This window comes from Vicugna pacos, chromosome 28, assembly GCF_048564905.1.
Source record: "Vicugna pacos chromosome 28, VicPac4, whole genome shotgun sequence".
NCBI classification, from domain to species: Eukaryota; Metazoa; Chordata; class Mammalia; order Artiodactyla; family Camelidae; genus Vicugna; species Vicugna pacos.
Genome location: NC_133014.1, coordinates 11,609,810 through 11,636,313, shown reverse-complemented (window position 1 = coordinate 11,636,313; position 26,504 = coordinate 11,609,810). Strand labels below are relative to the sequence as shown.

Here is a 26,504-nt window from a genome sequence, read left to right as displayed (position 1 = left end):
GTGTCCTGGGTCCACACCACAGGCTCTGAGGCCTCAGGCCAAGTGGCTGGGAAGCTGCTTAGCTACACGTTTGGGTGGGAAAGTGAGGTGAGAGGGCCCTCTTTCCTCGTCTCGTGCTCTGGACCCTCAGATGATGGTGTGGGGGTTCTTGCCAGTCTGACATTATGAGGCAGCCCTCCCTGCCCTACACCGCCGCCCCCGCCCCCAGTGCTTTCTCTGGTTCCTGACAGTCCACTCTCCCACAGCAGCCAGGGCGGCCTCTTTCCAGCATGAACTGGATGACGTCCTCCCCACTCCTAAGACTCTCCAATGGCTTCTCTTTACTAAGAACAAATCCGAACTCCTCACCGAGGCCTGCAAGACCGCACCTGACCTGGCCCTGCCCCTCGACACACTCCCCTCCTACCCTCCTCCCCCTCGTCACTCCACGCCAGCCACACTGAGCCTGGCTTGGTTTCACCCACACCTTACATTTCTCCCTGCCTCAGGGCCTTGGCACTTGCTCTCTGTCTGCAGTGCTTTCCCCTGGAACTCTGGATAGCAGCTTCTTTCTCTCCATTTGGGGCCCAGCTCAAGTGCCCCCTCCTCAGAGTGGTCTCCTGTGACCTGATTGCATTCCCCCAGGCTTCGCTGACTCAGATTTGCAGGTGGACGCTGTCCCAGGGTGCACAGGGCGCTTTAGGTCTACCTGCCAGCTAGTCGTGGAGCGTGGGTTGGAAGTCCTCACGACAAGCCAGGCTTAGTGACAACCCAGGAGAAGGTCACTCTGAAATCCTCTCAGACTGAGAGGGAGAGAAAAGTCCTCCCCAGGTGCGGGCCATAACCAGTCCATTTTGCTTGGGACTGAGGGCTTTCAAGGGACATGGGATTTTCAGACCTAAAACTAGGGAAGTCCTGGGAAAACTGGGACAAGCTGGCCACCCTATGGCCCCAGATGTCTTGCGATGGTGTCATACTTGGTTTGAAATCCAACTGAATCACTTTTGTCTACTTGGTCTTACTCTTTCTAGCTTTGCCCAGGCCATAGTAGTTAGGGTCCCAAAGTAGAGCGACTACTTTTTGCAATACCTTGTATGATTTACATAGGAGGATTTGATAGGAAAACACCTTGCAATAAACACACACACACAATCTAAAACCAACCGAGCCACACAGCCTGAATGCTGGCTCTGGTCCTCAGCCCTTGGCTCAGTGTCTCTCATGTAAGGGTGATAAATAATATACTGTTGAAGCAAGTTTAACTGAGTACAGGATTGGATCACATTCAAAACCTCAGGGCCAGAAATTCTTCACAGCAGGAAACAGAGAAAGACTTCAGAACCTATATATAGCTGGTTACCGTCACTTCTGGTGACCAAATTGGTCCTTCAATAGAGAGGATGGTCTGCCCCCTGGTGGTGACTATTAGCGTCGCTCCCTGGTAAACCACAATTTGTGAGTTTGGTGAATTTGGGGGGAATAGATTTATAGAAGATGAGGCCTGGGAGACACCCTATGCTATGACTATATTTCCAGCCACTAAAATAGAGAAACTTGACAAAGAATATTTTTAAATGATTTGTGAATTCTTTTATATGAGAAATCGCATAATGGGATAAGGGGAAAGAAAAAGAAAACTGAAATCCATAGAATACTTGTGTGAGCTAGATATTCTATGCATATTGCTTCTCCTCACAACAGCTTTCTAATCTGGATTATATTACATCTATTTTACAGACAATGAAATGGATACTCAGAGAGGTTAAGACCTTTCTCTGAGATTAAACAGGAAAATAAAGACTAGGGCACAATTCTTTCTGGCTCCAAAGCGTGAACTCAGGCTGTCACACTGCATTTTGCCAAACACTTAAAAGCAGTTAAAAAATTGACTTCACTGTCGTATAGTTTCCATACAACAGAATTACAGGTTTTCTAACATTTTATGTTGAAACAATTACAGACTCACAGGAAGTTGCAAACATTTTACATCTTCCCTAACCACCGTGCAACATCCAAGACAGGAAATTGATGTTGGTACAGTGTCTGCGTCTGCCCTTTTTGTCACGTGTGAATTTGTGTAATCACTGCTGCAATCAGGAGAACTCTCCCATCACCACAAACACCCCGTAAGGTCACACTGTTTGGTGTGTGTCTCAGCTCGGTCATGATGCTTTGGGCAAGAAATGCCTGGGCTGTATGCTACTCTTGGTGAGCCCCCACACACGTCTCCCCTTTCAGAGCCAACGTTACGGCTGGACTAGCCCTTGGGGTTCTTATTATGATTACAAAACACACCTCATCAACAACCGTCAGGGAACTTTGAAAAAACAAGGTTTATTGTTCACAAGTCCTGGACGGTCCACAGCGCACCTGGGGCCACACAGCAAGGTCACGGGTAGAGAGAGAGAGAGAAAGAGGGCGTGGAGCTGGGGTTCTGCCTTTGTGAGGGTCAAGGATGGGTGCCTAGGGTTTCCTCAGGTTCACTCTTCTGGAAACGAAAGGCGGGAAGGGAAAAGCAGGGTTACTCCCTCAAATGGTCAGTTATCTAGGACAATCAGGGGGAAGTTTCTAAAGGGGGAACTTCCCCGGTGGGGCAGCCTGGCTCTTTGGTTGTGTAAGAGGAAGGGTGTGTGTTGGAGATGAATGTCTGTAAAGTAGGGACCTCAGCAATCAAAAGCTTACTATCTTGTAGTAACCTACAATGGAAAAGAATATGAAAATGAATCTATGTATGTATATGAATGACTGAAACACTATGCTGCGCACCAGAAATTGACACAACATTGTAAACTTCAATTAAACAACAAACAAACAAACAAAGCTTAATGTCAGACCCTTCTGTTACAACCAAAACAGCTAATAGTCACTTACTCACACTACATGTACCCGCCAACCCTCCTTCCACCCTTCCGAAACCTCGCCAGCCAGTAATCTGTTCTCCATCTCTGTGACGTTGCTTGGCAATGTTATTTAATTGGAATCATACACTATGTGACCTTCAGAGATTGACTTTTATCCCTCAGTGTAACCCTCTGAGGTCCATTCACACTGTTGTATCAACACTTAGTTCTTTTTCGTTGGTGAGTCAGTTTCCGTGGAAAGGATGCGTCACATTTGTTTAACGTTTCACCCATTTTGGTTGTTTCCAGTTGTTAGTATTACAAATAAAGCTCGGTGAACATTCACGTATAGGTTTTCGTGTGGACACAGGTTTCTGTTTTTCTGGACTAAATGTCCAGGAGTGCAACTGCTGGGTCATATTGTAGTGAATGTTTAGTTTTTTTTTTTTTTATCAGAGTAGTTTGCAAAGCTGCTTTCCAGATGGCATACCACTGTACAGTCCCACCGGCAGTGTGAGAGAGGTCCGCTTTCTTCACATCCTTGCCATCATTTGGTATTGTCACCCATTTTTATTTTAGCTGTTTTAATAGGTGTGAAGTGATCAATGTGGTCTTGGTGCCTGGAAACTAGGTTCGCCCCTTGGTGCGTGTTGAGCCAAAAGACACAACCAAGCCAAAAAGCAGGAGAAGGAAGGACTTATTACTTGCATCAAGTAGGGAGAACACCAGAGATCTTCCCCAAAGCAGTGTCTCTCCAAAAGGCAAAATTGGGGAGGTTTTAAGCTAAGGGTACATGCGTATTCATGAAGGGGCTTGAGCAGAGGAAAAGTCAGCATAGAATTGGGGGAAAGGTTGACAGAGCCGAAGCTTTAGTTGACTGAAGTCATGAGGTTCAGAAAAGGTCAGCCCCGTCATTCCTTAGGTTCTGACCAGCCCGGGGTCTCAGCACAAGTTGTATCCCACATGGACGGGGGCCTGAGTTCCTGCAGAACTCAAAGATGCGTGTCAGATTGTGATGCATGTCCCTCAAGGAGGAACTCAGACTCTGTTACGTCCCTGAACTGTGGCTTCTTGGCTGCTTTTCCTTTGTTCCTGCATCTTTTTGTTTCCTTAAAATTGTTAATTACTGAGACCTGTCCAAGGGCAAGCACTGTGGCCAGGCTTAGATCACAAAGTGGCTTAGGCCACAATGGCTTCTCTTCTGTCAAGAAAGCCATGCCTAGTTCTTCCTCCAGCGACCCCTTACCCTACCTACTTTCAGTCTTAACTTGCATTTCCCTAAGGGCTAGTGATGTTAAATATTTTTGAGTGCTTATTTGCCTTCAGGATATCCTCTTCACTTAAATGACTTTTCATGTCTCTTACCCATTTCCTCCTCGGGCTCTTTTGCTTCTGTTTTTGTTTTACTGTGAAGTTTTAAGCATTCTTTATACATCCTTGTCAAACAATAATCAGTATTGAGGCTGCAAAGAACAAAGAGCTTTCCTGAGGGTCTCAGGAACTACAGTTCAGGAGACGCAGATTCAGGTAGAAGAGAAAGAACGTTCTTTCGAGAAAGAGTCAGCATCTTATAAAGGCCAAAGCCACAAGACTGTTAAAATTGTCTGGCAAGAATAATGATTGGCTCTGAAGCAAAAAGCAAATATTTGTCCTTAAAGGACAGGCTATCACGAGTTACTTAGGGTAACGGTCTGATAAGTTATCTTGAGTTTCTGGAACACTGTGCAGATGTTCTGGGTGCCTGCATTAAAACAATAAGTGGTCAAAGGTCAGATTCCATCTGGTTGAGACAGGTAAACGCCCCACTTCCTCAGTGGTCTCCCAGTGCCATTTTAGAGAGCTCTCTTAGCAATACCAACTCCATTTTGATTTTCCTTTCACATTCTAGATACATGTCCTGCTTCAGATCCGTGGTTTGCAAATATTTCCTTCCAGAGCGTAGCTTGTCTTTCCATCGTTTTCGTCATTAACAGGGTCCTACACAGAGCGAACGTTTTTAATTTTGATGAAGTACAATTCATCAAGTTTTCTTTTATGGGTCATGCTTTTGGTGTCATGTGTAAGAACTCTTCACCAAGCCCTGGGTCCTGAAATGTCTCTCCTATGTAATTGTGGGACTGTGAGACAATAAGAAATATACTTGGTCTTCATCTATGACTCCTCCTGACACAATGCTCCTAAAACCCTTGTGATTCCCTAAGAGCGAAGAGCTAGAGGAGCATTTTTGTTATAATATTTGGTTTTCTGTTCCCAGCTCCTGAAATAGTCCTAGAGCATAAAGGTGAAAGAGGGGTCTTGAGTTATTCATTCCAAGCCCCTCTGCACCATAGCCTGAGTTTATATTAATGAGGTGACTTTTGGAAAGACCCTAAGGATGAGGGGTGCAGGTTGCCAGGGGAAATAACCATGTGATTACAAAGTTGGAATTTTCAGCCCCAACCCCACCTCAGGGAAGGGGAGAGGGACTGGTGACTGAGTTTAACCAACAATGGCCAATTATTTAATTAATCGTGCCTAAGTCATGAAACCTCCATAAAAATGCTTAAAATAAGGGGTCTGGAGAGCTCCCAGGCTGGTGAACATGTGGAGGGGCTGGTGTAAGCAGACAGGGTACGGGGCCCCTGGAGGAAAACCAGAACCAGGCATGGGTTTCTTGACAGAAGAGAAGCCATTTTGGCCCAAGCCACTTTGCCATCCAAGCCTGGCCACAATGCTTGCCCTTGGACGGTCTCAGTGATTAACAATTTACGGGAACAAAAGAATGTAGAAACAGAGGGAAAGCAGTCCAGAAACAACATTTCAGGGATGCAACAGAGTCCCAGGTCCTCCTCAAGGAAGAGACATCACAACCTGATACTTATGTTTGACTTCTGCAGGAGCTAAGGCCCCCACTTAGGTGGAGGATGGTGACCGCCCGCTGAGACCCCCGGCCAGTCAGAACCTAAGGAATGATGGGGTTGACCTTTTCTGACCCTTTTGACTTCAGTCAACTAAAACTTGGACTTTGTCGACCTTTGCACCAATTCTATGCTGAATTCTTCACCACCCAAACCCCTTCATGAACATGCATGTACCCTTAGCTTGAAATTTCCCCAGTTTTGCAGTTCGGGGAGACACTGCTTTGAACAGGATTCCCAGTGTTCTCCTTTCTTGCTGCAAGTAATATCAAATCCTTCCTTTTCCCATCTTTGGCTTGGTTGTGTCTTTTGGCTTGACACCCACCAGGAGGCAAACCATGCTTTGGGGTAACATTGGGAGAATGGTAACAGGACAAGGAAGCTCCAAGCCCCTTCCTACATACTTTGTCCTACACGTCTCTTCCATCTATCTGTTCCTAAATTGTATTCTTTTATAATAAACTGATAATCTAGTAAGTAGACTGTTTTTATGAGTTCTGGGAGCTGTTCAAGCAAATTATCCAATCCAAGGAGGGGGTTGTGGGAACCTCCAAATTATAACCAGTTAGTCAGAAGCCCAGGTGATAACCTGGGACTTTTGATTGGCATCTGAAGTGGGAGCTGCCTTGTGGGACTGGGCCCTTACCCTGTGGGGTCTGCACTGACTCCAGGTAGATGGTGTCAGAACTGAATTTATAGGATTATCCTGGATCATCCACATTGTGGAAACTCAACGGTGGCACATGGTGACACGCAGGTTGGTAAAAGAATTTACCAGAGATAAAGAATGAGAATAAAAAAGGAGTTGATTAGGGGTGTGCTGCCATACACAACAGCAGGGCACACAGATGAGAGGAGCCTGCGTGAGCCCCGAGGGCCGGTTGTTGGGGTGTTTTATAAGGTTGGGCCACAAGGTGCCTGATCGGCTTGTGCACGAGTCTCTGATTGGCTGTAAGTGAGGTAAGAGGTTTAGGCTCTGTGAAGGGTGGTGGCGTTTATGACTCTGATAAGGTGGGCTTGAAATGAACCAGCCTGAGCTACTGTGGGATTAGGCATGACCTAGGGCTATTAGTTTGTTGAAAACACGCCCGGTAAAGAATGTATTTATCTGTTGAGGGATCACAGGCAGACATCTGAGAGCCCAGAAATGGGGGTCATTGGACTTTGAAGGACATCCGTTGGCCCAACAATCCATGTGAGCCAGGAGTAATCGCAAAGCTCCTAATAAAAGGGAAGCAGGAGATTAGGGTGATCACTAGGAAATGTGACCATCAAACCAAGATGTTGGAGTTGTGTAGGAAGGAGCCATAAGCCAAGAAATGCAGGCAACCTCTACCTGTTAGTGACAAAGACAGGACGAAAACTTGAATCTTATAACTCAATTCTTCATTCTTTCCATCACATCATACAGTTTCTATATGATGTCATAAATTAAATCAAATGTGTTGACTATGTTAAATCATATTTTAATACGATTTAATATGATTTGATACAGTTTGATAGACTGTAACCCACTATACAACTTCTGGGTTGCACTGAAATTTTAACATGCTGATTTTGTCCATCCGTCGTCCAACCTATCCATCCATTCACCCATCCCATTGCCACATACTGAGTGCCCATCTTGTGCCAGGGTAAAGCCTTGAAGATACAGACGTAAAAGATGCAGGCTCAAAGCAAAAGAAAAAAAGAAAAAAAAAATAAGAAAAAGATGCAGGCTTTCGCCCCTGAATCAGGGAGCTTGCCCTCTAGAGGGCAAGTATGAAAGTGTGAAAAGTAGTACCGTGGTAAGTTTATTCAGTGAATGAGGCCTGAACTGGGTCTTAGAGGATGAGGCGGAGTTAGCCTGATGAACATTTAAAGCCTGGAAAGAAGGAAGGGTTGTACAGAGGACATTCTAGGCTGAGGCACCTGCTCTTGCAAAGGCTTGAAGACATCAGAGAACATGGTGCCCTAGGGAAAGTCTGTTGGACGGCGATGATTGGTGTGCAGGGACTGAAATTCTGTACAGCTGAAGCTGAAGTTTGGGGTTGAGGCATGAAGTCTCTGTTATGCAATCACTGAATCATGCTTTAGGTATTCACTGCAGACCATCTGCATGTCAGACACATGGAGGATACTGAAGGGGAAAAGGCAACTTCCTTCTTCTCAGAAGCACTATTTTCTACAGAGGGTAGATGACAAACACAAAACTAAGCAAACGAATGATCAAGGGAAGTTCTAGGATGAAAGTAAACAATGGGTAAAGTGATAGAGGATGAGGGGGGAACCCAATTTAGATGGGGTGGTCAGGAAGACTTCCCTGAGGAGGTGGGTTTCAGCAGAGTCTAAAGAATAAGATGGAGCTGGCAATGCAGAGACGAAGGGCAGAGGGATTGGCAGGATAAATAAGGTGGTGGGAAGCCCCAGTGCAAATGTCCTGAGACTCGGGGTGGGGGATTAAGCAGAGATTGGCCACTAACTTTTGCTCCAAAAATGTTTTGGTGGAGAAGCCCAAATAGGGGAGAGACTGCCCCAAGAGGATGCAGAAGAGGCCACAAATTTGCTTAAGGAGGCCTTCAATTGCAGAGATGAACTCTAGTGAGGATCCGTGTATTCTTTCCTTGGAATTTAGCACCAAGTTCTGCCTAAAATCTAGGAGTCAAATATCTCAGTATCTCTTATAACTTTTCCTCCCGTAGGCCAAGGTGGAGGTTGTCAGACCGTCAACGGGTGAATGGAATAGGATCAGTCTCAAGGCTGCGGAGAACAAAGAGCTTTATTTGGGGGTCTTAAGAATTGTAATTTGGGAGACACAGATTCAAGTAAAACTGAAACAGTGTTCTGGGGAAGAGAAAGAGCCAGGAGCTTATAAAGACAAAAGCCACAAAGGTTGTTCACGTCTGTGATTCACTCTGATGTATAAGCAAGGAACATTTGTCCTTTAAAGAATAGGCTGTCATGAGTTACTTTAGGGTAAGGGTCCCAGTAAGTCGATAGGCTGTCGGGAGTCATTTTCGGGTAAGGATCCGATAACTACCCTGAGTTTCTGGCAGATGTTCTGGATGCTTGCTTTAAGACAAAGTGGTCAGCTTGGATGTGCATAAGTTACACTTCCTCAATGGCCTCCTGGCTTCATTTTAGAGTGCTCTCTTACCAATACTGACTCCATTTTGATTTTCCTTTCACAAGGTCCAAGGACTGACAGCTTCAGGGGACATGGCAAAGAGAACCCAGGTGACATGGGCAGTAACAGTGGTCTATAACGGGCTTTGCACACAGAAGAGGGAGAAAACCTGAAGTGAGTTTGAAAGTGATGAGTTGATAGCCAGCAGAAGGAATTTCTTCAGCGTGGGAGAGAAGACCTCCAAGTCATCAGTAGGCTGAGGTCAGTGTTAGCTTCCTGCCTGTAAAATGGGTACAATAAAAATTCTCCGCCCCTTACTGTTCTCTGTAAAAACAAATAAAGAAAAAAGCCTCCCTCATAATCTTCTTACAGAAAGGGTTAAGTCACAACAGTGCAGTCACCCACCAACACTATGCCACCCTGAGGGCAATTCGGGATGGAGGAAAAATAAAATGATGCATCTGTGTCTCGGATACACGCCCTTAGATAGTTAAGATGCATACCTATGGAAGAATTTCAATGACCCCAGATTCCTGTACCCTCCAAAACTTAGGAAAGCACTAAAATCATTAACTTGAGATTTTTTTTTGTGATTAGCAGTCACCGTTTACCAAGATGTGTTTGACTACACGTATTTCCCAGACAAAAAATTCATATATATATATATATATATACACACACACACATACTGGCTCCTCTCCTACCTCTTGGGAATAGTCCCACAGAACTATCTGACAGGCTACCTCCCAGGCTATAGTCCCCAGTAAGGCCTCAGAATAAAACTGACACTCACTGCTCTTACATTGTGCGTTTTCCTTCAGTCGGCATCTACAGCAAGACACTTTACAGGCAGAGAAGGAAAGGGAAAGCTGTTAAGCTCAGTGAAAGTCCCCTTCAAGCCTACAAGGGTTGCAAGCTTTCTGCAGTCCACACGTATGGGGGGAGGAGGAGGGGTCCAGGTTCCGTACGGAGGAAACCGCGCCATCCAGTGCTGCAGAGTGGAGAACATTCAAGGCTGGGCATTCTAAATTTGTAGTCCTGAGCCTGCGGGGGTCTAAGGTTGGACTAATAGAGCCGGAGACCCCATGTATTTTTCCCTGGGGAGTGAGTAGATCACTCCCAAAAGGACGTCTCCAGAGAAGTAACTGCACTGAGGTCTCGTCCACGGCCACGTTCTTACTTCTCGGAAAAACAACAAGGTCAGATCTAACACAGCCTTCTCAGATGCACAGGCAGATAGAAAAATCTCTACAACTGACCCAACAGCAACTATTTGGGCGACGCTAGCCGACTCCTGCGCCCGTCGCAGGAGATTTGCGCACTCTGTTGCGGAGCATTGTGGGGCTGGTAGTCCAGGCTGGGGCACGGCTTCCGGCCACTGAAGCCAAGGAACTACATTTCCCAGAAAGACTCGCGTTGCAGCGGACGCGGACCGAGTACGTGCGCTATCAGACTTCCGGCCGAGCCGAGGGCGGGACCGTGGCGGAGGCTGGGGCGAGGTGGCGGGATGCAGCGCCCCGGGCCCTTCAGCACCCTCTACGGGCGGGTCCTGGCCCCGCTGCCCGGGCGGGCCGGGGGCGCGGCCTCCGGCGGAGGCGGGAACAGCTGGGGCGTCCCGGGTTCCCACGTGCAGCCTCTGGGACGCGCGCAGTTCGGGACTCGCGGCGGTGTCGGCAGCACCAGTACAAGCGGCGGGGACACTAACAGCGTCTGCCCGACCCCCTCTACGATGTCCAAGGCAGAAGAGGCCAAGAAGCTGGCAGGCCGTGCGGCCGTGGAGAACCATGTGAAGGTGAGCAGCTTGGAGCGTGGGGCGCCTGTGCTCGGCCTGGTGGGCTCCTTCTGCGCGTTCTGGGCTCTGTGCGTGCGTCTAGTTCCTTGCCCGGCGGGGGCTACGTGAGAGGGGAGAGGGTGCGCACGTCACCCGGCTTCAGACCTGCTCCTTCAAGGCCTTTTACATGTGGAAATGGTTGGGTGCGAGCCTCCTAAAAGTTGAGCTATCTAAAGACTTCTCATTAGGCAGGCCGGATAACAGTTTGCAAAGTGGAGCCCGGTGGTGTCTGATAATTGGAGTGGGGCTTGAAGGGACTTGGCGTGTGGCTTTTTTTAATCAATAAATAGAAAGCTACTGCTAGAAGTGAGGTCTTCACTTCTCTTCACTGCCCTGGGAAGTCGGTGGAGAGCGGATTTGTTTTGAAATTTCACTCCAGGGAGGTGCTTAGCTGGGCACGCAGCCGCTCTTGAGGCTCCTGAATGTACTCGCCAGAGGGAGGAGAGACGGAGCCCAAGCGGAAGGCTTGGGCTTTAAACCAACTTTGGACAGGGCCGGGGTGGACCCTTGAAGTTTGCAGGACCCTGTACTTTAAGGTCGGGGCGTGGAGATGTTCAGCTGTTACTCGTTGAGGTCGTGGCCCCAATTGTTAAGTGTGGGGTTTGGTGCTCTTTGTGGAGTCTCTTAACCTGATTGGATTTGCCGTGAGTAATCAAGTTAATTATCCTAATTATAATGTTTAGCTGGGAGCCAAGTGCAGTACTTCTGTCCTTAGGTAGAATTTCCTTGGCTTTATTGGCTTTTTGTCATTCTCTTCTACTTCTTAGAAAGTGGTATCAGATTTCCTTTTCTTTGTAATGATGATTCTTTACATTTATTTGGTAATGCTTTAGTGTACAAGATATTTTGCCTACATAGGTCCTCCCACAGCCTGGTTGGTAACCTGTGGCCCCAGTGCGTTCTGTAGGAGAAATGACAAAGTGCCCTCCAGGACCCAAACCAAGTGACTCCTGTTCCAGTGCCCTTCCAACAGTTCCAGGCCGCCTGGTCTGGTGTAACTTGTTCCAAGTCTTGTTAGCAATAGGATTTTCTATGGAAATTCACAGAGATAATGTGAAACATGTAATTTGGCTCTACTTTTGGGATTCAGTGCCTCAGCTGCAAAATTGGGACTGTACGCTGAGATTTTAGAATGCCTGGATAAAATGAATTGTTCAATCACTTGTGTAAGTTTGTTCAGGTGGGTTTTGTGCCAAGTCCTGTTGGTTCCACCTTTGGAATGTTCTTAGAATTGACCCTTCCTGTTGACCTTCCAACTTTTCTGGTTTGGGCTCTCCCCATGGCTGGAGGATTGTAGTTGCCCTTATCTTGTCCCCTCTGTTGACCTCCCAAGTGGTGCACTGTCATCTTCTGAAGCTTTCATCTGCTCTTAACACAGTGCCCCTCAGGTAGCCTCATCCTAACCTCCATGTGACACATCTGGAGCATCTGTTGCAAGGCAGGTAGTGAGCCTGGTGGAGGGGATACGCAGCTGAGAGGCTCTGGTTCTCGTCCTTAAGGCCACAGCCTTGTCTCCTTCTCTGTTCCCTTCTCCCCCAGGCACCAGATCATCAGAAAAGACAGACTACTAGCATTGGTGTGTGTTTTAATCTTGACCTGGAATTCTCTTTCTTGTCCACTGCTTCTGTCTGTTAAAGTCATACATGTCCTTCAGGGTTTGGTTCAAAGGCCATTGCTTCCTTTTAGTTTTTCCTTAGCCTTGTAAGGGGAGGAAAAATTCTCTTTGATTCTCTAGCACTTTATTTATTAGGAGCTTTATGCTGGTGTGTTGTGTTCTGGTTGTGTGTGTGTGTGTGTGTTTGTGTCTCCAGGCTCCCTGAAGGGTCAGCTCCTGAGGGTAGTTTATTTCCATTCAGTGTTGGTCACAGTGGGGCCTGCCTGGTAAATGTTTGGTGAATTATGTGGAGTGTGGACACAAAGGTGGACGTTGTGTGGTTATTGGTGGGGTGGATCTCTGGGTTCTAGGGTTTCCATTTCCTAGCCCATTGATGTTCCAGTGTGGTGACCACTTCCATGTCTGGGTGGTTGGAAAACTTGAAGAGTTCTCAGCTGAATCCTCTGGGTAGCCACTCTGGACTCAGATCTGCCTGTCTCCGGGAGCACAGTCAAGCAGAATGGGGCACCATGCAGAGCCACGCTCTCTGGAAGGTTCTCTTTGGAGCCTAGGCTTTGGGCTTTGGCTGGCTTAGCTTGAAGAAGTTGGTGGGCAGTGTTTCCAGTTGGTCAACAGAAGAGATGTTTCCAAGGTTACCCCACTGGACCAGGTGAGTGAAGTTGTGATGTTGCACGAATGGCCCATGGTTTAGTATTGCCCATTAGGAGAGGCCTGCTCCTCCAGTAGAGCCTGCTTGACGGCCTTCTACTGCTGGGCCACCTCTGCCTTTGGCTAGGTTACTGATTCCTGGCCAGTCATTTGATTCCGGGGTAGCAGGACCACATGGTTGAAGAGCTTTGGGCCTGGTAGGCCCCTGGGAGAAGGCTTGCACAGAGCTTGTGTGACTCACCCAAGTTCATCTCTGTGCCACCTGCCTGCTGGGTGACGTGGCAGAGCTGGGTAATGAGGAATCAGGCTGTTGAATTACTGTAGAGCTGGAGCGCTCAGCTTTAGGTCAGCTGTGAAGATCAGGTTGAACCTATCTAGTCAAGACGTTTTCTCGTTACTTGAAGATTTTTACATTTTCTGATATTCAGCTGTTTTGCATGTTTTTGGGTTGTGATACACCATTTACTGTTCTTGAAGGCCTTGCTGTTGAGGTTTGCCCAGGTAGCTAAGTGGCTACTTGATGCATTACCTTCTTGAGGACATCATTGCAGGTGGACTGCTGGCCTGGCAGAGGCTCTGTTTTAAGGCCCCTTGGTGTTTTTTGGTGTCTTTGGAACTTTGAGCTAGTAAAAGAGATTTCCATCAGGCCAGGAACACAGGGGTTGTCTCTATAGGCAGGGGACATTAGCATTTGATTTGTTCTTTTTTGTAACTCTGTCCACCTGTTAGTCATTCTTTCCAGTCTTTTCTCCTCTGAGATGTAGTCTCACTTGGAGAAGGGCCATATCAGCTGTGGGGCCCACGGGCTGGCCTTGAGTACTCCTGTGGCCTTTGTCCCGGGGTGTTGGCAGCAGCTCTCCACAAAGGAAGTTTCACTGTGGGCTTCATTGTTAATTAGTTGCTGGAATTCTAAGAAATTCAAAATGAAATGATGTTTCAGCAAATTGAACTTCCTGAAGTTGCTTGTTCAAAGTGAGGTTGTGTAGGGGGGTAATTGACATTGTTGAACAATGATTTTCTTTTTAAAGGTAAACTCAAGATATTTGTAAAATAAATATGTATCAGAGATTTTGTTTGACTTATTAAATGAATGAGGGAACTGGAAAAGATGTTCTAACCAGTTCACAGGAAAAACCAAAAAACCATAAAACTGTATGCAGTGAAGGAATGTTAAGATAAATCTCTAAGATAAAAAAAAATGTTAAAAAAAAAACCCAAGATAAATTTCCAAGAGCTATAGGGTAGCAGTTGGATCTCTCAAAACACAATTTGCATTTCTGTGGACAAGAATTTGCAAAGGCACACACCCTGTAGGATCAGCTAATGCCTGTGGACTCCAGCATTTCATTGAAAGGGTATCTAATCATCTCTTTTGCTCTTTCTAAGTCTTAAATTTTTCCTTCGGGTGTTGAATTTATCTCTAAAGTGGGGTAATGGGCCTTGAGGGCACAAGGGGTTGTTGTGAGGTTTGACTTATATTAACATTTATAAGTCTCCTTGGTAGATGCTTAGTGCATGGGTTTGTAGCTGTTTTGCCCTAAGCAGGTGGGAGCTCACTCCCAGGAAGTTGCTTAGGAGCCAGCCCCACATGAGTTCCTGGCTGCTTGTACCCTGACCTTGTTTTGCTGTTTGTGGTCTAACTGACCTTGCCTGGGGCCCAACTCCGCCCCTGGTCCACTCCGAGTACCTTCCCCTTTTCTTGAGATGGCAGGCGCAGTAGTATGACGCCTGTCTCTTGTTCTTTTTACTCATGGACTGTTCTCCATCTAGTAAGTCCTTCCCGTGGCAGATGAAGGCTCTTTCATGTTCTCAACTTTGCCCTCTTCCCATACTCTCTGAAGCAGGCTCCTGCAAAATGAGGGCCCGTTGGGACTGGTTGGACAGTGCTGCTGTGATCTGCTGTCTAGAGGTTACTTCAGACTCCCCCCTCTTCTGTTGGCTTTGGTGGGGCTCTGGATGATAGACTTGCTGTGTCTCTGAGGTTCCTTCTGATGCCACCAACTTGAAGGGGACGGTAGTCAGTCCCCTGCCTTCTAGATTTTAAACTTGTGTGAAAAGTCACTGAAGCCAGAAACCTCTGTTTTCTGCTCGTAGTGTACATCTGGGCTCTGTCTTTTTCTAGGGTCTCTCCTTTCTGATTACCCTACCCTGGGGTTGGCCAGGAATCTTTCAATGTTTATCTACAGACCGTTTCTGTGAGGCTGACTTAAGTTGCTGAGTGTTGTAAGCCTTTGTGTAGTAGGATGTAGGGAGTGTTAAAAACAACAGACCCAAGGTGGAGTGGCTCCTGCTAAGCCCCCGTCACCAGACCGATGCTTATTTATTACCCTTTTGTCTCTCCCAGAAATGGAATCTTAACCCAGTCGATCAGAGTGGCCTGACCAGCGCAGTTAGGTTGTCTCCCTGGTAGATGCCTGCCATCCCCTAAAGGGAAGTAACCTTACAGTAACCAACATGCTTTTTTGCCTGGTGTAACTTCCTCGTTTCCGCCCTCTTCTTGCTATAAAAGTCTTTCATTTTGTACAGCTCCTGAGCTCCTTTCTATCTGCTAGATTGGATGCTGCCCGATTCGAATTGATTTTTGCTCAGATAAACTTCCTAGAGTTTGTAATGTGCCTCAGTTGATCTTTTACCAGGAGGAAATGGTGATGCCACAGTCAGGGATGAAAGGAGGGAGGCTCTGCTGATAAATAGCTTCTGGGCCCCAGGATAAAGTGCAGCTCTGAGGTTCAGTGATTATGTGCCTGTGGGCACAGTCCCCGCCTTGCACTGGTGTTGGTGAATTGCTGTGCCTAATTTACAGCTCTAGGAAGTGGGCTGAAGAGGGAGTAGGATATGGTATTAATACGTTTTGTGTTTTTCTCCCCGTTTCTTGACAGAATAACCAAGTGCTGGGAATTGGAAGCGGTTCTACAATTGTCCACGCTGTGCAGCGAATAGGTATGTTCCCAGCCTGTCTGCTGGATGCTCGGGTCGGGTAGGGGGCAGGGGAGGGCCGTGGAGGTGGAGGAGGAAGTGGGACACAGGTATGTTCCCGGGCTGCCTCCTTGGTGCTTCGGGTGGGGACGTGGAGGGGGATGAAGTGGGGCACAGGCTTGGCACCTGCCCAGGTTGGTGCCAGCAGCGTGGAGCCTGGTCAGGTGAGTGTGCCTGGTCTTCCCTGAGTGGGGTTGTTGGGCCTCTTCAGCCAGCTTGGGGGGTGCCCTGGCTTAGTTTCCTCTGCCGAGCTGGAGGGGAGGAGCTGACATGGTGAGGTCTCCACAGAACTGGAATCATCAGTGCTGTTACGTGCGTGTGTGTCCACTTGGATCCCGAGGCACGCCCTGCAGAGCTGGGGCTCCTCAAACAAACAAACCGGGGCCCACGCAGGCTCGCCCTTTCTGTGACCTGGAGTGGATTCCGGGAGGTGAGACGCCTGCAGTTGGGGGCTGGCTCCCGCAGGTGCTGACTTCCTTCTGATTCGGTGTCTCTGGGCTCAGGAGAGGCTCTGGGCTCACGAATGATCGAATGATCGAATGATCGGCCCATGGCTGCTCAACAGGTTTTACTGCCCTGCTCTTGTTTGGGGGAACAAAGCGCAGAGGAGAGGCTTGCCTGAAGGCTGATCTAGTGCGGGAGACAGCCCAGGAACCGAGCGCTGCGTCTTTGAGGAGAGACTGTGGTGTGGGTGTGATGGCTTCTGGAACCCTTCTCCTTGGCCTCATAGGGACCTTAGTGTTTTGCACAACTTTCTGCCGCAGCACCGAGCGTGTGGAGGATTTTAGGACACAGGAAATTACTGTGGATTTCATAAGAGTGGCATCTAAATCTCCCAAGGTGCATACTCAGTGATTAAAGAGACTTGAAATTTTAATAAGATAGTTTTTCCCTGTCGACTGGAGGGGGAAAGAAAAAAGTGCTACCTGAAAGTGGAGAGTCCTGTTTTACTTGGGGATTCGGGGCATTACTGAGGGGACGCCTGGGACCGAGCCTCCTACACCGCTCTAGAGGGAATGTTAAGAAGAGGTAAAGGAGGAGCTGGATATACAGGAGTTTTGCAAAAAGAACCATGCAGTCAAACATCAAAAGATTATTGCTAATTAAAGAAAAACCAGACATCTCATGGTAATGGATTTACTGCTTTTCTGTGTATGGGCGGATACAAGAGTCTGGGCTTAATGAAATTATTCCTTTGATGTGCATCTTAACTGTCTAAGGCCAGTGTTGTGTTTTTCTCCATCCAGAATCCTCTTGGGTTGCACCGCCTGGGGCGGCTGCAGTGGCTGATGACTTGATGGCCGCAGGATCCTTTGTTTACTGAAATGACAGGCCACCTTCTTTGTCCATATGCCTTGAGACTTTTCTTTTTGTTTAAGTCACGTTTTCCTGAAAGGTAGAAATCCGAAATGAATAAATGAGCCCTCTTTAACCACCCTCTGGGGTCTGTAAATGATTATATGTTTCACTAAATGTAAAAGTCAAGTTCTAGCTTTTTTTCTATAAAAGGCAGTTGAGGGAAGTGGTCAAGACTGTGGCACTAGGCTGCCTGGGATCAGATCCCAGGTCTGCCACTTGTCAGCTGTGTAACCACCCAGTTCCTTTACGGCTCTGTGCCTCAGTTTCCTCTTCTGTAAAATGGGGATAATAGTTGTAAATTCTCTTTGGGTGGCTAGATTAAAAGAGTTCATATGTACAAAGTTCATTTGAATACTGTCAGGCACGTAATAGCAAATCCTGACATAGCCAGTCCTCTCTCCCTGGTTAGCAGTCACCTCCCCAGGCTTTCCTTTCCCTGTCTCGTGACACATGAAGTCTGTTCACCAGCTTTTCCACCGAGGGTGGGGACAAAGAATGAAAGGCGCCTGTGTGTGTGTGTGGGGGGGGGTGGTTAGACCTTTTCTGTTGGATTTGAGCAAATGTGCATGTGACAAAGGGAAATGAGGTGAGGAGAGTGAAAAACCACCAACCCGGCTTTTGTCTCCACAGCTGAAAGAGTGAAACAGGAGAATTTGAACCTCGTCTGCATTCCCACTTCCTTCCAGGTACGGCCTGCGCTGCCCTCTGCATTTCGGCGGCTGCCGCTGAATCTTCTGGTCCCTGCGGATGTGGGGCTGGGGCTCTGGCTGCGCGCTGGGGCTGTCCCGGGTGGGAGAGCCGGAAGCCGGAGAGGGGTTTCTTGGCTGGGGACTGCCCCTCAGAAGCGTGCTTTTCGATGCGTTCATTTATTCCCTCCGAATAGTTCAGTGTGTCTTGTGTAAGGCACCCTGGAGTCGATAGAGACCATGTGGACTGTGTCCTCAAGGAGAATTGTCTCTACTTATAGATGGAAAAACCGAGGCTAAAGGCCATTAAGTGATGTGTCAGGAGCGCAGGTATGGTGTTTTGAGTCCATGTCTAATATATGCTCTTTCACCGTAAAATAGTAGGGGCTGGTGAAGGCAAACAGTGGAGCCAGTTAAATACAGGGAAAGATACGGGCAGAGTAGACTTGGGAGGAAGAGAGGTGCCCAGGTAGAGCCCCGTCCCTCACCTGGCCATCGTGGGGAGAGGCACGTGTGTGAGCTCTCGTTGGATTCCTCATGGTGATACTGTCACCTGGGCTTGAAGGTTGGCACTCCCGGTGGCTGGTGCTCCTGTGAGTTTGTGGACTTGGTTTGGGACAGAAACTCTCACTCCTGGAGCTCAGCACTGGCAGCCTGCAGGCAGCTCTGGGGAAGGGGCCGAGCTTCCTTCTAAGCCAGGTGTGTGCCCAGCCTGTCCGAGCAGGGCGTGGAGGAGGGTTCCGGGTGGACGGGCTGGGAAGTTAGGGTGGTGCCTGCTGTTAGAGCCTCCTCGCCGCTACATGTCTTGGAGACGCCAGGCAAGCTGGGCGGGCGCCCCGGGGCGGAGGACGGTACCATCATTCCTGCTTCAGGCCAGAGAATGAAAGAGGTTTTACAGGCCTCTTTTGCTTTTGAAGTCCTGCTGTCTTGAGGAGACGCTTTCAAAGTCAGAGTGGTTCTGGTGACTTGTCTTGGTCTTTTGAAAAAGCTTAGTGCCTAATTTTTCCAAGTGACTTGATCATCTTTATTTCTTATTTAGTATATTTGATGTTGGTGTTTATTTTTAATTAAAGTTACACAAATACATGAATTGAAGAATCAAATCTTTTTATTAAAAAGCAAAACACTCCCCTCACCCTCCCCACCCCTGACCACCACCATTTCTTGCTCTTCAGACAGCTGTGCTTTTAAAGCTCTTTTTAGCTGATGGGATATTTGCTCCAAAGTCTAGAAACTACATGCTTTTCTTGTAATTTAAAAAATGTGTTCACCTTCAGGTCATAATTCTACACTGAATGGATGAAGGGAAGATGCACATTGGCGCCTTTTCCCTCCTTGCTCTCGCAGTTCATGCACGCCCTTCTCCCAGTCGTCCGGTGCAGTCACTGTGCCAAGGCCTTGCTCGGTGTTCGCAGGATCGTGATGTCCACACTACAGCCGGGCTGTGCAGTGCGCTGCGATTACTCTTCTTTTTCTGCCCGTTATTTGTTTTCCTGAAAGCTTTTGTTCTAAGATTTTTTTCTCCTTCTGTATCTGCTTCCTCAAAGTGTTTTAAAGTTTGTTGGAGATATGTTATGTACAAAAAAATTTACCTTCTTTTACATGTAATTCTGAGTTTTCATGAATACTCATATAAACAACCAGCGGAGTCAGATATTATTAGAATGCTTTGGCCTTTTTTTTTTTTTAATTCCAGCATTTCTTATTCTGGGGCTTTTTAGCTTTCCGCTCGTTTTGAAGGCTGGAGGGCTAAGAAGCTGATTGGAAGCTAGCTCTCAGGATAGGGTGGTCTTTGTCCTCATCTTGTCTGCCAAGCTCTCATCTTGGGAAGCTCCTGATGTCAGATCATCTTTCTTTCCTCTGGCTGATCGGGTTTCCTCCCCTTTTAGGAGGGGTACGTGTGGCTGCCTGTGTCCTGGGAGCCAAGTGGGAGGAGAGGGCTATCAGACACCTGCTGTAATTCTAAACATAAACTTGCTGTTAATTCCGTTTTCAGCGTAGGACCTGTGGTAGATGGGAAAGAAGTGCCCGCTACCTTTGCAGTATTTCTTTGACTCGGGGCTTGATCGTGTGACTGTTCTGCCCATGGGACGTGGCCCAGTGGACTGCCAGCAGTGGCTTGAGAAGTGCTTTGCTTTGGGGCTTGGCCCTTTTGCTGCTGAAATCATTCTACTGCCATGTGAACAGGCCTTGGCTTCTGTCCTGGAGGACGAGAGGCGTGTGAGTAAGCCCAGACCAGAGACTTCCAGTCAGTCCGTGGAGTCATAAGAATTACAAATACTTGTTTTTTTCAGCCTCTGAGGTTTGGAGTAGCTGCTGCGCAGCAGAAGCTCGCAGATGTAGAGCCCTTATCTCCGGTGGTGCCAGGCAGCCCAGTCTGGAGACCTGCTGTTTGACCTTCTCCAGAGAATAAACATGCTGCTTTGAGAGCAGTGGGGAGAGACACGGAGCTGTAACAGGGTCTTAAATAACCCTTCAGCCAGTCTTCCCTTTTTCATTCCCGCTGTCATGTCCTCTTTCTGAAGTTCACGTTGCTGCTGAGTCCTGAACCTCTTGAGAGGTTCTGTGCTGTTTATTTGATTACTTCTTAGCTCTTTCCAGTGCTGGCTCAGGGTTTCTCTTTCTCATTTCTGCCATTTACCATTGTCCGTCAGTGGTCTACGTTTAAGTTTGTTGCTCTTTTCTTCTTTTTGCTTTATGCTTTTAAGAAAAATTCCTCTATTGTACTTTTACAGAGATTTTTGGGAAAGAGCTGAGCTAAATACAGGTGTTCAAATTGGAAGTTTGATCCTGTGTCTTTAAGATAGCATCCTCCTGACCCACCTATGTGTGATGATGGTGATTAATAACCATGTTACTTAACCGTTTAACCATAGTCATTAATAACCCCAGGCTGGAAAACGCTGGCCAATTCTAGTTGGTCAGGTGCAGGAGTCATTCACAGTTCACAGGACTTTTAGAAACTCATTTGTTCACAGTTACTGTTCCCCTCCCCCCTCATTTTGTGTGAAGTTTAGCCAGATGCAGTCTCCTGAAGTGACTGAAAGGAAACCAAAACGACAAACAAAAATCATTTTCTCTACCTCTTAAACAAGTAAATCCATAGGGATTTAAAGAATTTTTGTAGATTTTCCCTTTAAAGTTAAAAAACCAGTGTTTATTCCCACTGGCCTTCAGTCTACCTCTGTTAGGTGATTGAAGGGAAAATGCAAAACTTTCAGGTTTTACTGTGAAGCTGATGAGAAACAGGAGCGCTAGCCTGCCTGACGCTGCGCGCTTGACCACGAGAAGCCTGTGAGGGCGCCAGCTGTGGGACTGCAGTAAGGCGTTGCTTCCTGTCTTTGTTTCTAAAGGACAAGCTAATCATTAGCTTTCCTACTCCCTGCACTTTCAAGAGCTGGAAGAGACGGACAGACAGGGGTGTTTGCCCCTCACCCTCAGGAGCCCCTCAGCCGGTGAGCTTGGGGTGTCTGGTGTCCAGGAGACACCGATCCTGTCGAGCACCTGTGGCCGCAGTCGTGCTGGCTGAGCCGTGACGGGTCTGTCCCCCACAGTAGTAGGGCTGTGTGTCGAATTCGGTATATTGTGTCCTAGGGCTGCTGTAACACGGAGCTGCTGACTGAGTGGCTTGAAAAACAGAAATTTGTTGTCTCCCAGTTCTGGAGGCTAGCAGTCCGAGATCAAGATGGTGATTCACTTGGAGGCTAAGGAGGAGAGTCTGTTCTCTCTCCCAGCTTCTGGTGGTTCGCTGGCCATCTCTGGCGCTGCTTGGCTTGTAGACACATCACTTTGATCTCTGCCTTCGTGTTCACTTAGCCGTCTCCCCCTGTGCACCTGTCTCTGTACAGATTCCCCGTCTAAGGATGCCAGTCGTAGCGGGTTAGGGCTTGCCTGCGTGACTTCGCTTTAACTTGATGACCTCTGTGAAGACCCTGTCTCCAAATAAGGTCACGTTCATAGGCACTGGGGGTTAGGACCCCAACATGTCTGTTTTCAGGGGAGCGCAATTCAGCCCATAACACCCAGGAAGGGCGAAGCTCATGCCACTTGTGATTATGACTTCTGTGTGCAGGGCCGTTCGCAGGGGCCTTGTGGGGAGTCCAGGCAAAGATGGGAAGAAGGGAGAGTTGGAGGACCTGCTGGTGGAAGCAGGCCTGAAGGGTCCCACCCCAGTGGAGTCCTCGAGGTCGTTGTACAGGGTCCTCCACATTGTGAACGGGGAGGCAGACTGTTTAAAGGGAGATGAGATCGTGTTCTGTTGTTGCTCATTGTCTGGGAAGGTGAGAGCCCCGTGGTGGGGCAGGGAGGTCACAGCAGGCCGCCCAGCCACACAACGTAGACAGCTGATCTACTGGGCCCCTTTCGTGTGCCAGACTCTGGGCAGGTACTGCGGCGTGTGGCAGGTGGTGGCAGTGAACAGGCAGATTTCACTTGGCGTGGTGATCACTGAGGTTGTATGTTTCTAAAGGGATGTGCGGCTCCTTGTGCATGGGGTGTTACTCTCTGTTGCCAGGGTCCAGGGTGGTGCCTGGCTCTTAGTGGGTACTCTGGGTTTGTTGGATGAATAAATGCTGCCTTACGTGTGTCTTTTTTTTTTTTTTTTTTCACAAATATATGGTAGAGAAGAGGTAGAGATAACGCACCTTTTAGAGGAAGGCGAGCACTGCTTGTCCCGGGGACTGGGGGCTTCCTGGAAAGCAGGGGCTGGCGCTTGGGAGGAGGCAGGGCCATCTCAGGTGGAGGAGGGAAAGCCAAGGAACTCCTTTTAAAACTGTTACTGTTAATAGCATGTTACCATTGTCACGTAGGATGATGTCAGTTCCTGTATTTATAAGCGGGGGCTGTCCTTTCCTTTCCTTTTTCTTCTACGTTCCCTCTGTATTCCTTTCCTAATTTCCTTCCTACTCCCTAAACAGGAGGACAGTGTATTTCTGGTCTGCATTCTGTCCCTAATTAGCACTGTGACCTCTGAGCATCCATTTCTTTTCTTAACACAGGAGTTTGTACTAGGTAATCCCTTCTAGACTGATCTCAGAATGATTGGTTATTTACCCAGCTTTGGACTCCTGACCCTAACTGCTGTAGGGTGACAAGCGTCTGTAGAATGTGTCTCATACTCTGGTTACTGTCTAGATGAACACACAGGACGTCCTCATGAAACAGTAACTTTAAACGTATGAAATGTTAAATTAAAATGATATATTTATGGAGGACTTTTTTCCACAGGAATCATAATAGAACAGTTTCCTGACATCTAGTTTTCGTATAATACATCAGAATTCTGTTCAGTGTTGTTTCTGAAGTATACAGAATTAACAGGAAATCAGAGTACACCACAGTTTTATTTGCATGATGGAATATCACACTGACGTGCGTGTTATTTTTCTAACAATCATCTGTAGTAGATATCTGTTGCTGTGGAACAAATTACCCTCGATTACTTAGCTTAAAACAACAACATTTATTAGCTCACCTTTTCCAAGGGTCGGGAATCTGGAGTGATTTCGTTGCGTGGTTCTGGCTTTGGGTCCCTGGGGAGCGGCAGTCAGGCCGTGGGCCAAGGCTGCAGTCATCTCGAGATTCAGCTGAGTGTGGAGGGTCTGCTGCCAAGCTTACTCACGTGGCTGTCGGAGGCCTTCATGTGTCGCAGGTTTGGTGGTGGGCCTGTCCCCAGGGCTGTCTCCGGGTCTTCAGGGCTCGGCAGCTGGTTTCCCCCAGTGTGTGTGATCATGGGGGTGGGGGGAGAAGGAGGGAAGGATCTTGTTGAAGCATGTCCCCCTCCCCTCCCCCCAACGTCTGTCTAAATTGATCTCAGAAGTGTCCTGACATCACCCATCACCTCTGCTGTGTGCCAGTGGTCACACAGAACAACCCTGGGACACAGTGGGCAGCGGTGGCCCAAAGGTATGAATACCAAGAGCTGTGGGAGTCTTGGGGGACTCATTGTCCAGACGTTGCAAGCGTTTTTATAGCCTCAGGTTCTGGAATGAGTGTGGTTTCTCCTGTACTACTTTTGGAGAAACCTAGGAACTAAGAAATAATTCAGTAATACTGTTTTTATTGTGGTTTTCTCTCTTTAATAAGAATTTTCTCTCTTTCTTTTTAATAAGAACAAAATCATGGGGTTTTCTTTTTTGAACTTGCTTTTATTAGTCAGCATTTTGTTCTTTTTTTAATTATAGAAAATTTAAAACTTTAATAAGGATAAAGAGTAATATGATGAACTTCCATGTACCCATCACCTGGTTTCCACAGTTACCAATTCATGGCTAATTTTGTTTCATCTGTACCCCATTCTCCTCCACCTCTGTATTTTAAAACAAATCCCAGGCGTAGGTATGGTTTCACTCTATGTATCTCATTATGTCTCTCTGAAAAAAAGGGAGACTTAAATATCTCAACAGTACTAAAAAGAAAATTAACAGTAGTCTTTAATAGCATCAAATAAATCCAGGGTTCACATTTCCCCTATTATCTGATCTTTTAAAGGTATTTTTTATTAGAATCAAGATCGAAATAGGTCCCCTATACTGCAGATTCCAGGGTCTTTGTGTTACTGTTACAGTCTTAAAATTTTGGATTTGAAGATTGACTTCGGTCATTTCACCCATCCCCAGCTTTGTGTATGTCGGTGCTGACCTTCCCCACAGACATCCTAACCCTTCCCCAGGCCCGTGCTCTCCGGTTGCCGAGCTCCTCACTAGCCATTCTGGGGGTCCTGCCTTTATGTTCTCTTCTGAGTGTTTATGTTCTTTTGCTTATTCTTACTCAACAGTAAAGCCTGGAAATCCCTATGTATCAATTTATAATGATCTTCCTCAGTCTTTTTATTTTAAAGATGTATCTAATATTTTATAGATTTGGCTCTTAGTTTAGGAAGTTTAAAAAAAAATATGGTTGCCACCCCTCATCCATGGGGAGTACGTTCCGTGACCCCCAGTGGATGCCTGAAACCGCAGCTGGTACTGAACCCTGTACATACTACGTTTTTTCCAAAAATACATAAGATGAAGTTTAATTTATAGATTAACGATAATAACTAATAATAAAATAGGACAGTTACAACAATGCACTGTAGTAAAAGTTAGGTGAATGTGGTCTCCCTCCTTCTCAGATTTTCCTGTTGTACGAATCTAATGCCCCTTCTGTCTTAACTAGGCACTGTTGTTGCACTGTGGTTGTAACTTTTGCTGTTTGAGATGTGACAGCAAAATTAGCAGGAATTTTTTTCTTCTTTACAATGTCACAGATGGCAGATTTGTTCTTACCATATATCTTAGCAACCTCAGTGTGTGACATTTTTTCTTTCCTTGCTAAGTTGACGATTTTCACTTTTTCACTTAAAGGAAGCACTTTACGGCTTGTCTTTGGCACATCCGGATTGCCAGCATCACTGTTGCACTTTGGGGTCATTATCTTGGAGATACGGCAAGATTGGTTCCATTCTGCCGCAATGAAGCGATTATCACAGTAAAGCAAGTCGTGAATTTTTTGGCTTCCCAGTGCACATCAGTTATGTTTACACTACATTGTAATCTAGTAAGTGTGCAACAGCATTATATCTGAAACAAAGCAAAGTACATACTTTAATTTTAAAAATTGCTAAAAAATGCCAAAACAATTACAGTATAACATCAGAGATCACTGATCGCAGATCACCCTAACACACATAATAACAATAATGAACAAGTTTAAAATATCGCAGGCATTACCAAATGTGACACACACATGATGTGGGCAAATGCTGTTGGAGCAGTGGTGCCTGGGGACTCCCCGGGGCGGGGGCAGGGTCGGCACAGACCTTCACCTTGTAGCAGGTGCAGCATCCGCGAAACGCAGCAGAGTGAAGTGCAGGAAGACGGGGCCTGCCTGCATTAGGCGTGACGCAGGTCTGGTAACTGAGATGGCTGCTAAGGGACAAGTAGGCGGGGTGTGTTGGACAAAGGGGTCATTCACACCCCGGGCCGGACAGAGTGGATAAGAGATTTCATCGTGCTGCTCAAAATGGTGTGCAATTTAACACCTACGAATTGTTGATTTCTAGAATGTTCCATGTAATATTTCTCGGTCAAGGCTGCCCTCGGGTAACTGAAACAGTGGAAAGCAATGCGTTGGGTGAGGGGGGGCCCACCCCGCTGTGTTCCCAGGAGCTTTAGGAGGCCACGGCATTGTCTTCAGTAGCAGGTCCCTGGGGAGGACCTCAGCCTGGCGCTGGGGCAGAGTTTTCAGTATGTGTTGCTTGCCCTTTTCCCCCTCCCAGGATAAATTAACCTTTGCTGTTCATGGGGCTGGATCTCCCATCTCCTGGTGGGTCAGGTTGGATTTTTTTGGGAGGGAGTCTTTGGTTAGGACTCAGTGTCACTTAACTCCAAGAGGATTCTGAGAGTCCTGGCCCTTGGTCAGAGTGTTTTTTCCTGTCCCCCTCAGGCCCGTCAGCTCATCCTGCAGTACGGCTTAACTCTCAGTGACCTGGACCGACACCCAGAGGTAAGGGAGTCAGGCTGCTGCGTTTTTCTGGCGCCTTTTTCGTGGCTGTCACTTGTTCATGGGCTCTGGATATCTTGTCA

At 47.3% G+C, this 26,504-nt stretch overlaps 1 protein-coding gene and 2 long non-coding RNA genes across 5 annotated transcripts in view; 2 read left to right on the top strand and 1 right to left on the bottom strand.

The window, feature by feature from the left end:
- The first annotated feature begins 10,287 nt into the window (after window positions 1–10,287).
- Window positions 10,288–26,504, top strand: part of RPIA (ribose 5-phosphate isomerase A) — a 31,646-nt gene continuing 15,429 nt past the window's right edge. For 2 of the 3 annotated variants that reach the window (XM_072951499.1, XM_006203819.3), the window contains exons 1-4: window positions 10,288–10,614; window positions 15,796–15,856; window positions 17,882–17,937; window positions 26,365–26,424. In XM_072951499.1, the coding sequence (XP_072807600.1) occupies window positions 10,330–10,614; window positions 15,796–15,856; window positions 17,882–17,937; window positions 26,365–26,424 (462 nt within the window). In that variant the 5' untranslated portion in view covers window positions 10,288–10,329. The remainder of the gene's footprint in view (window positions 10,615–15,795; window positions 15,857–17,881; window positions 17,938–26,364; window positions 26,425–26,504) is intronic. The other variant, XM_072951500.1, reaches the window with a different exon arrangement.
- Window positions 17,016–22,957, bottom strand: LOC140690009 (uncharacterized). The gene is made up of 2 exons (XR_012065196.1): window positions 22,581–22,957; window positions 17,016–17,281 (listed from the first exon to the last, which is right to left on the bottom strand). It is a non-coding gene; the product is annotated as an uncharacterized lncRNA (long non-coding RNA).
- LOC140690010 (uncharacterized) lies at window positions 23,280–26,354 on the top strand. The gene is made up of 3 exons (XR_012065197.1): window positions 23,280–23,841; window positions 25,284–25,476; window positions 25,982–26,354. It is a non-coding gene; the product is annotated as an uncharacterized lncRNA (long non-coding RNA).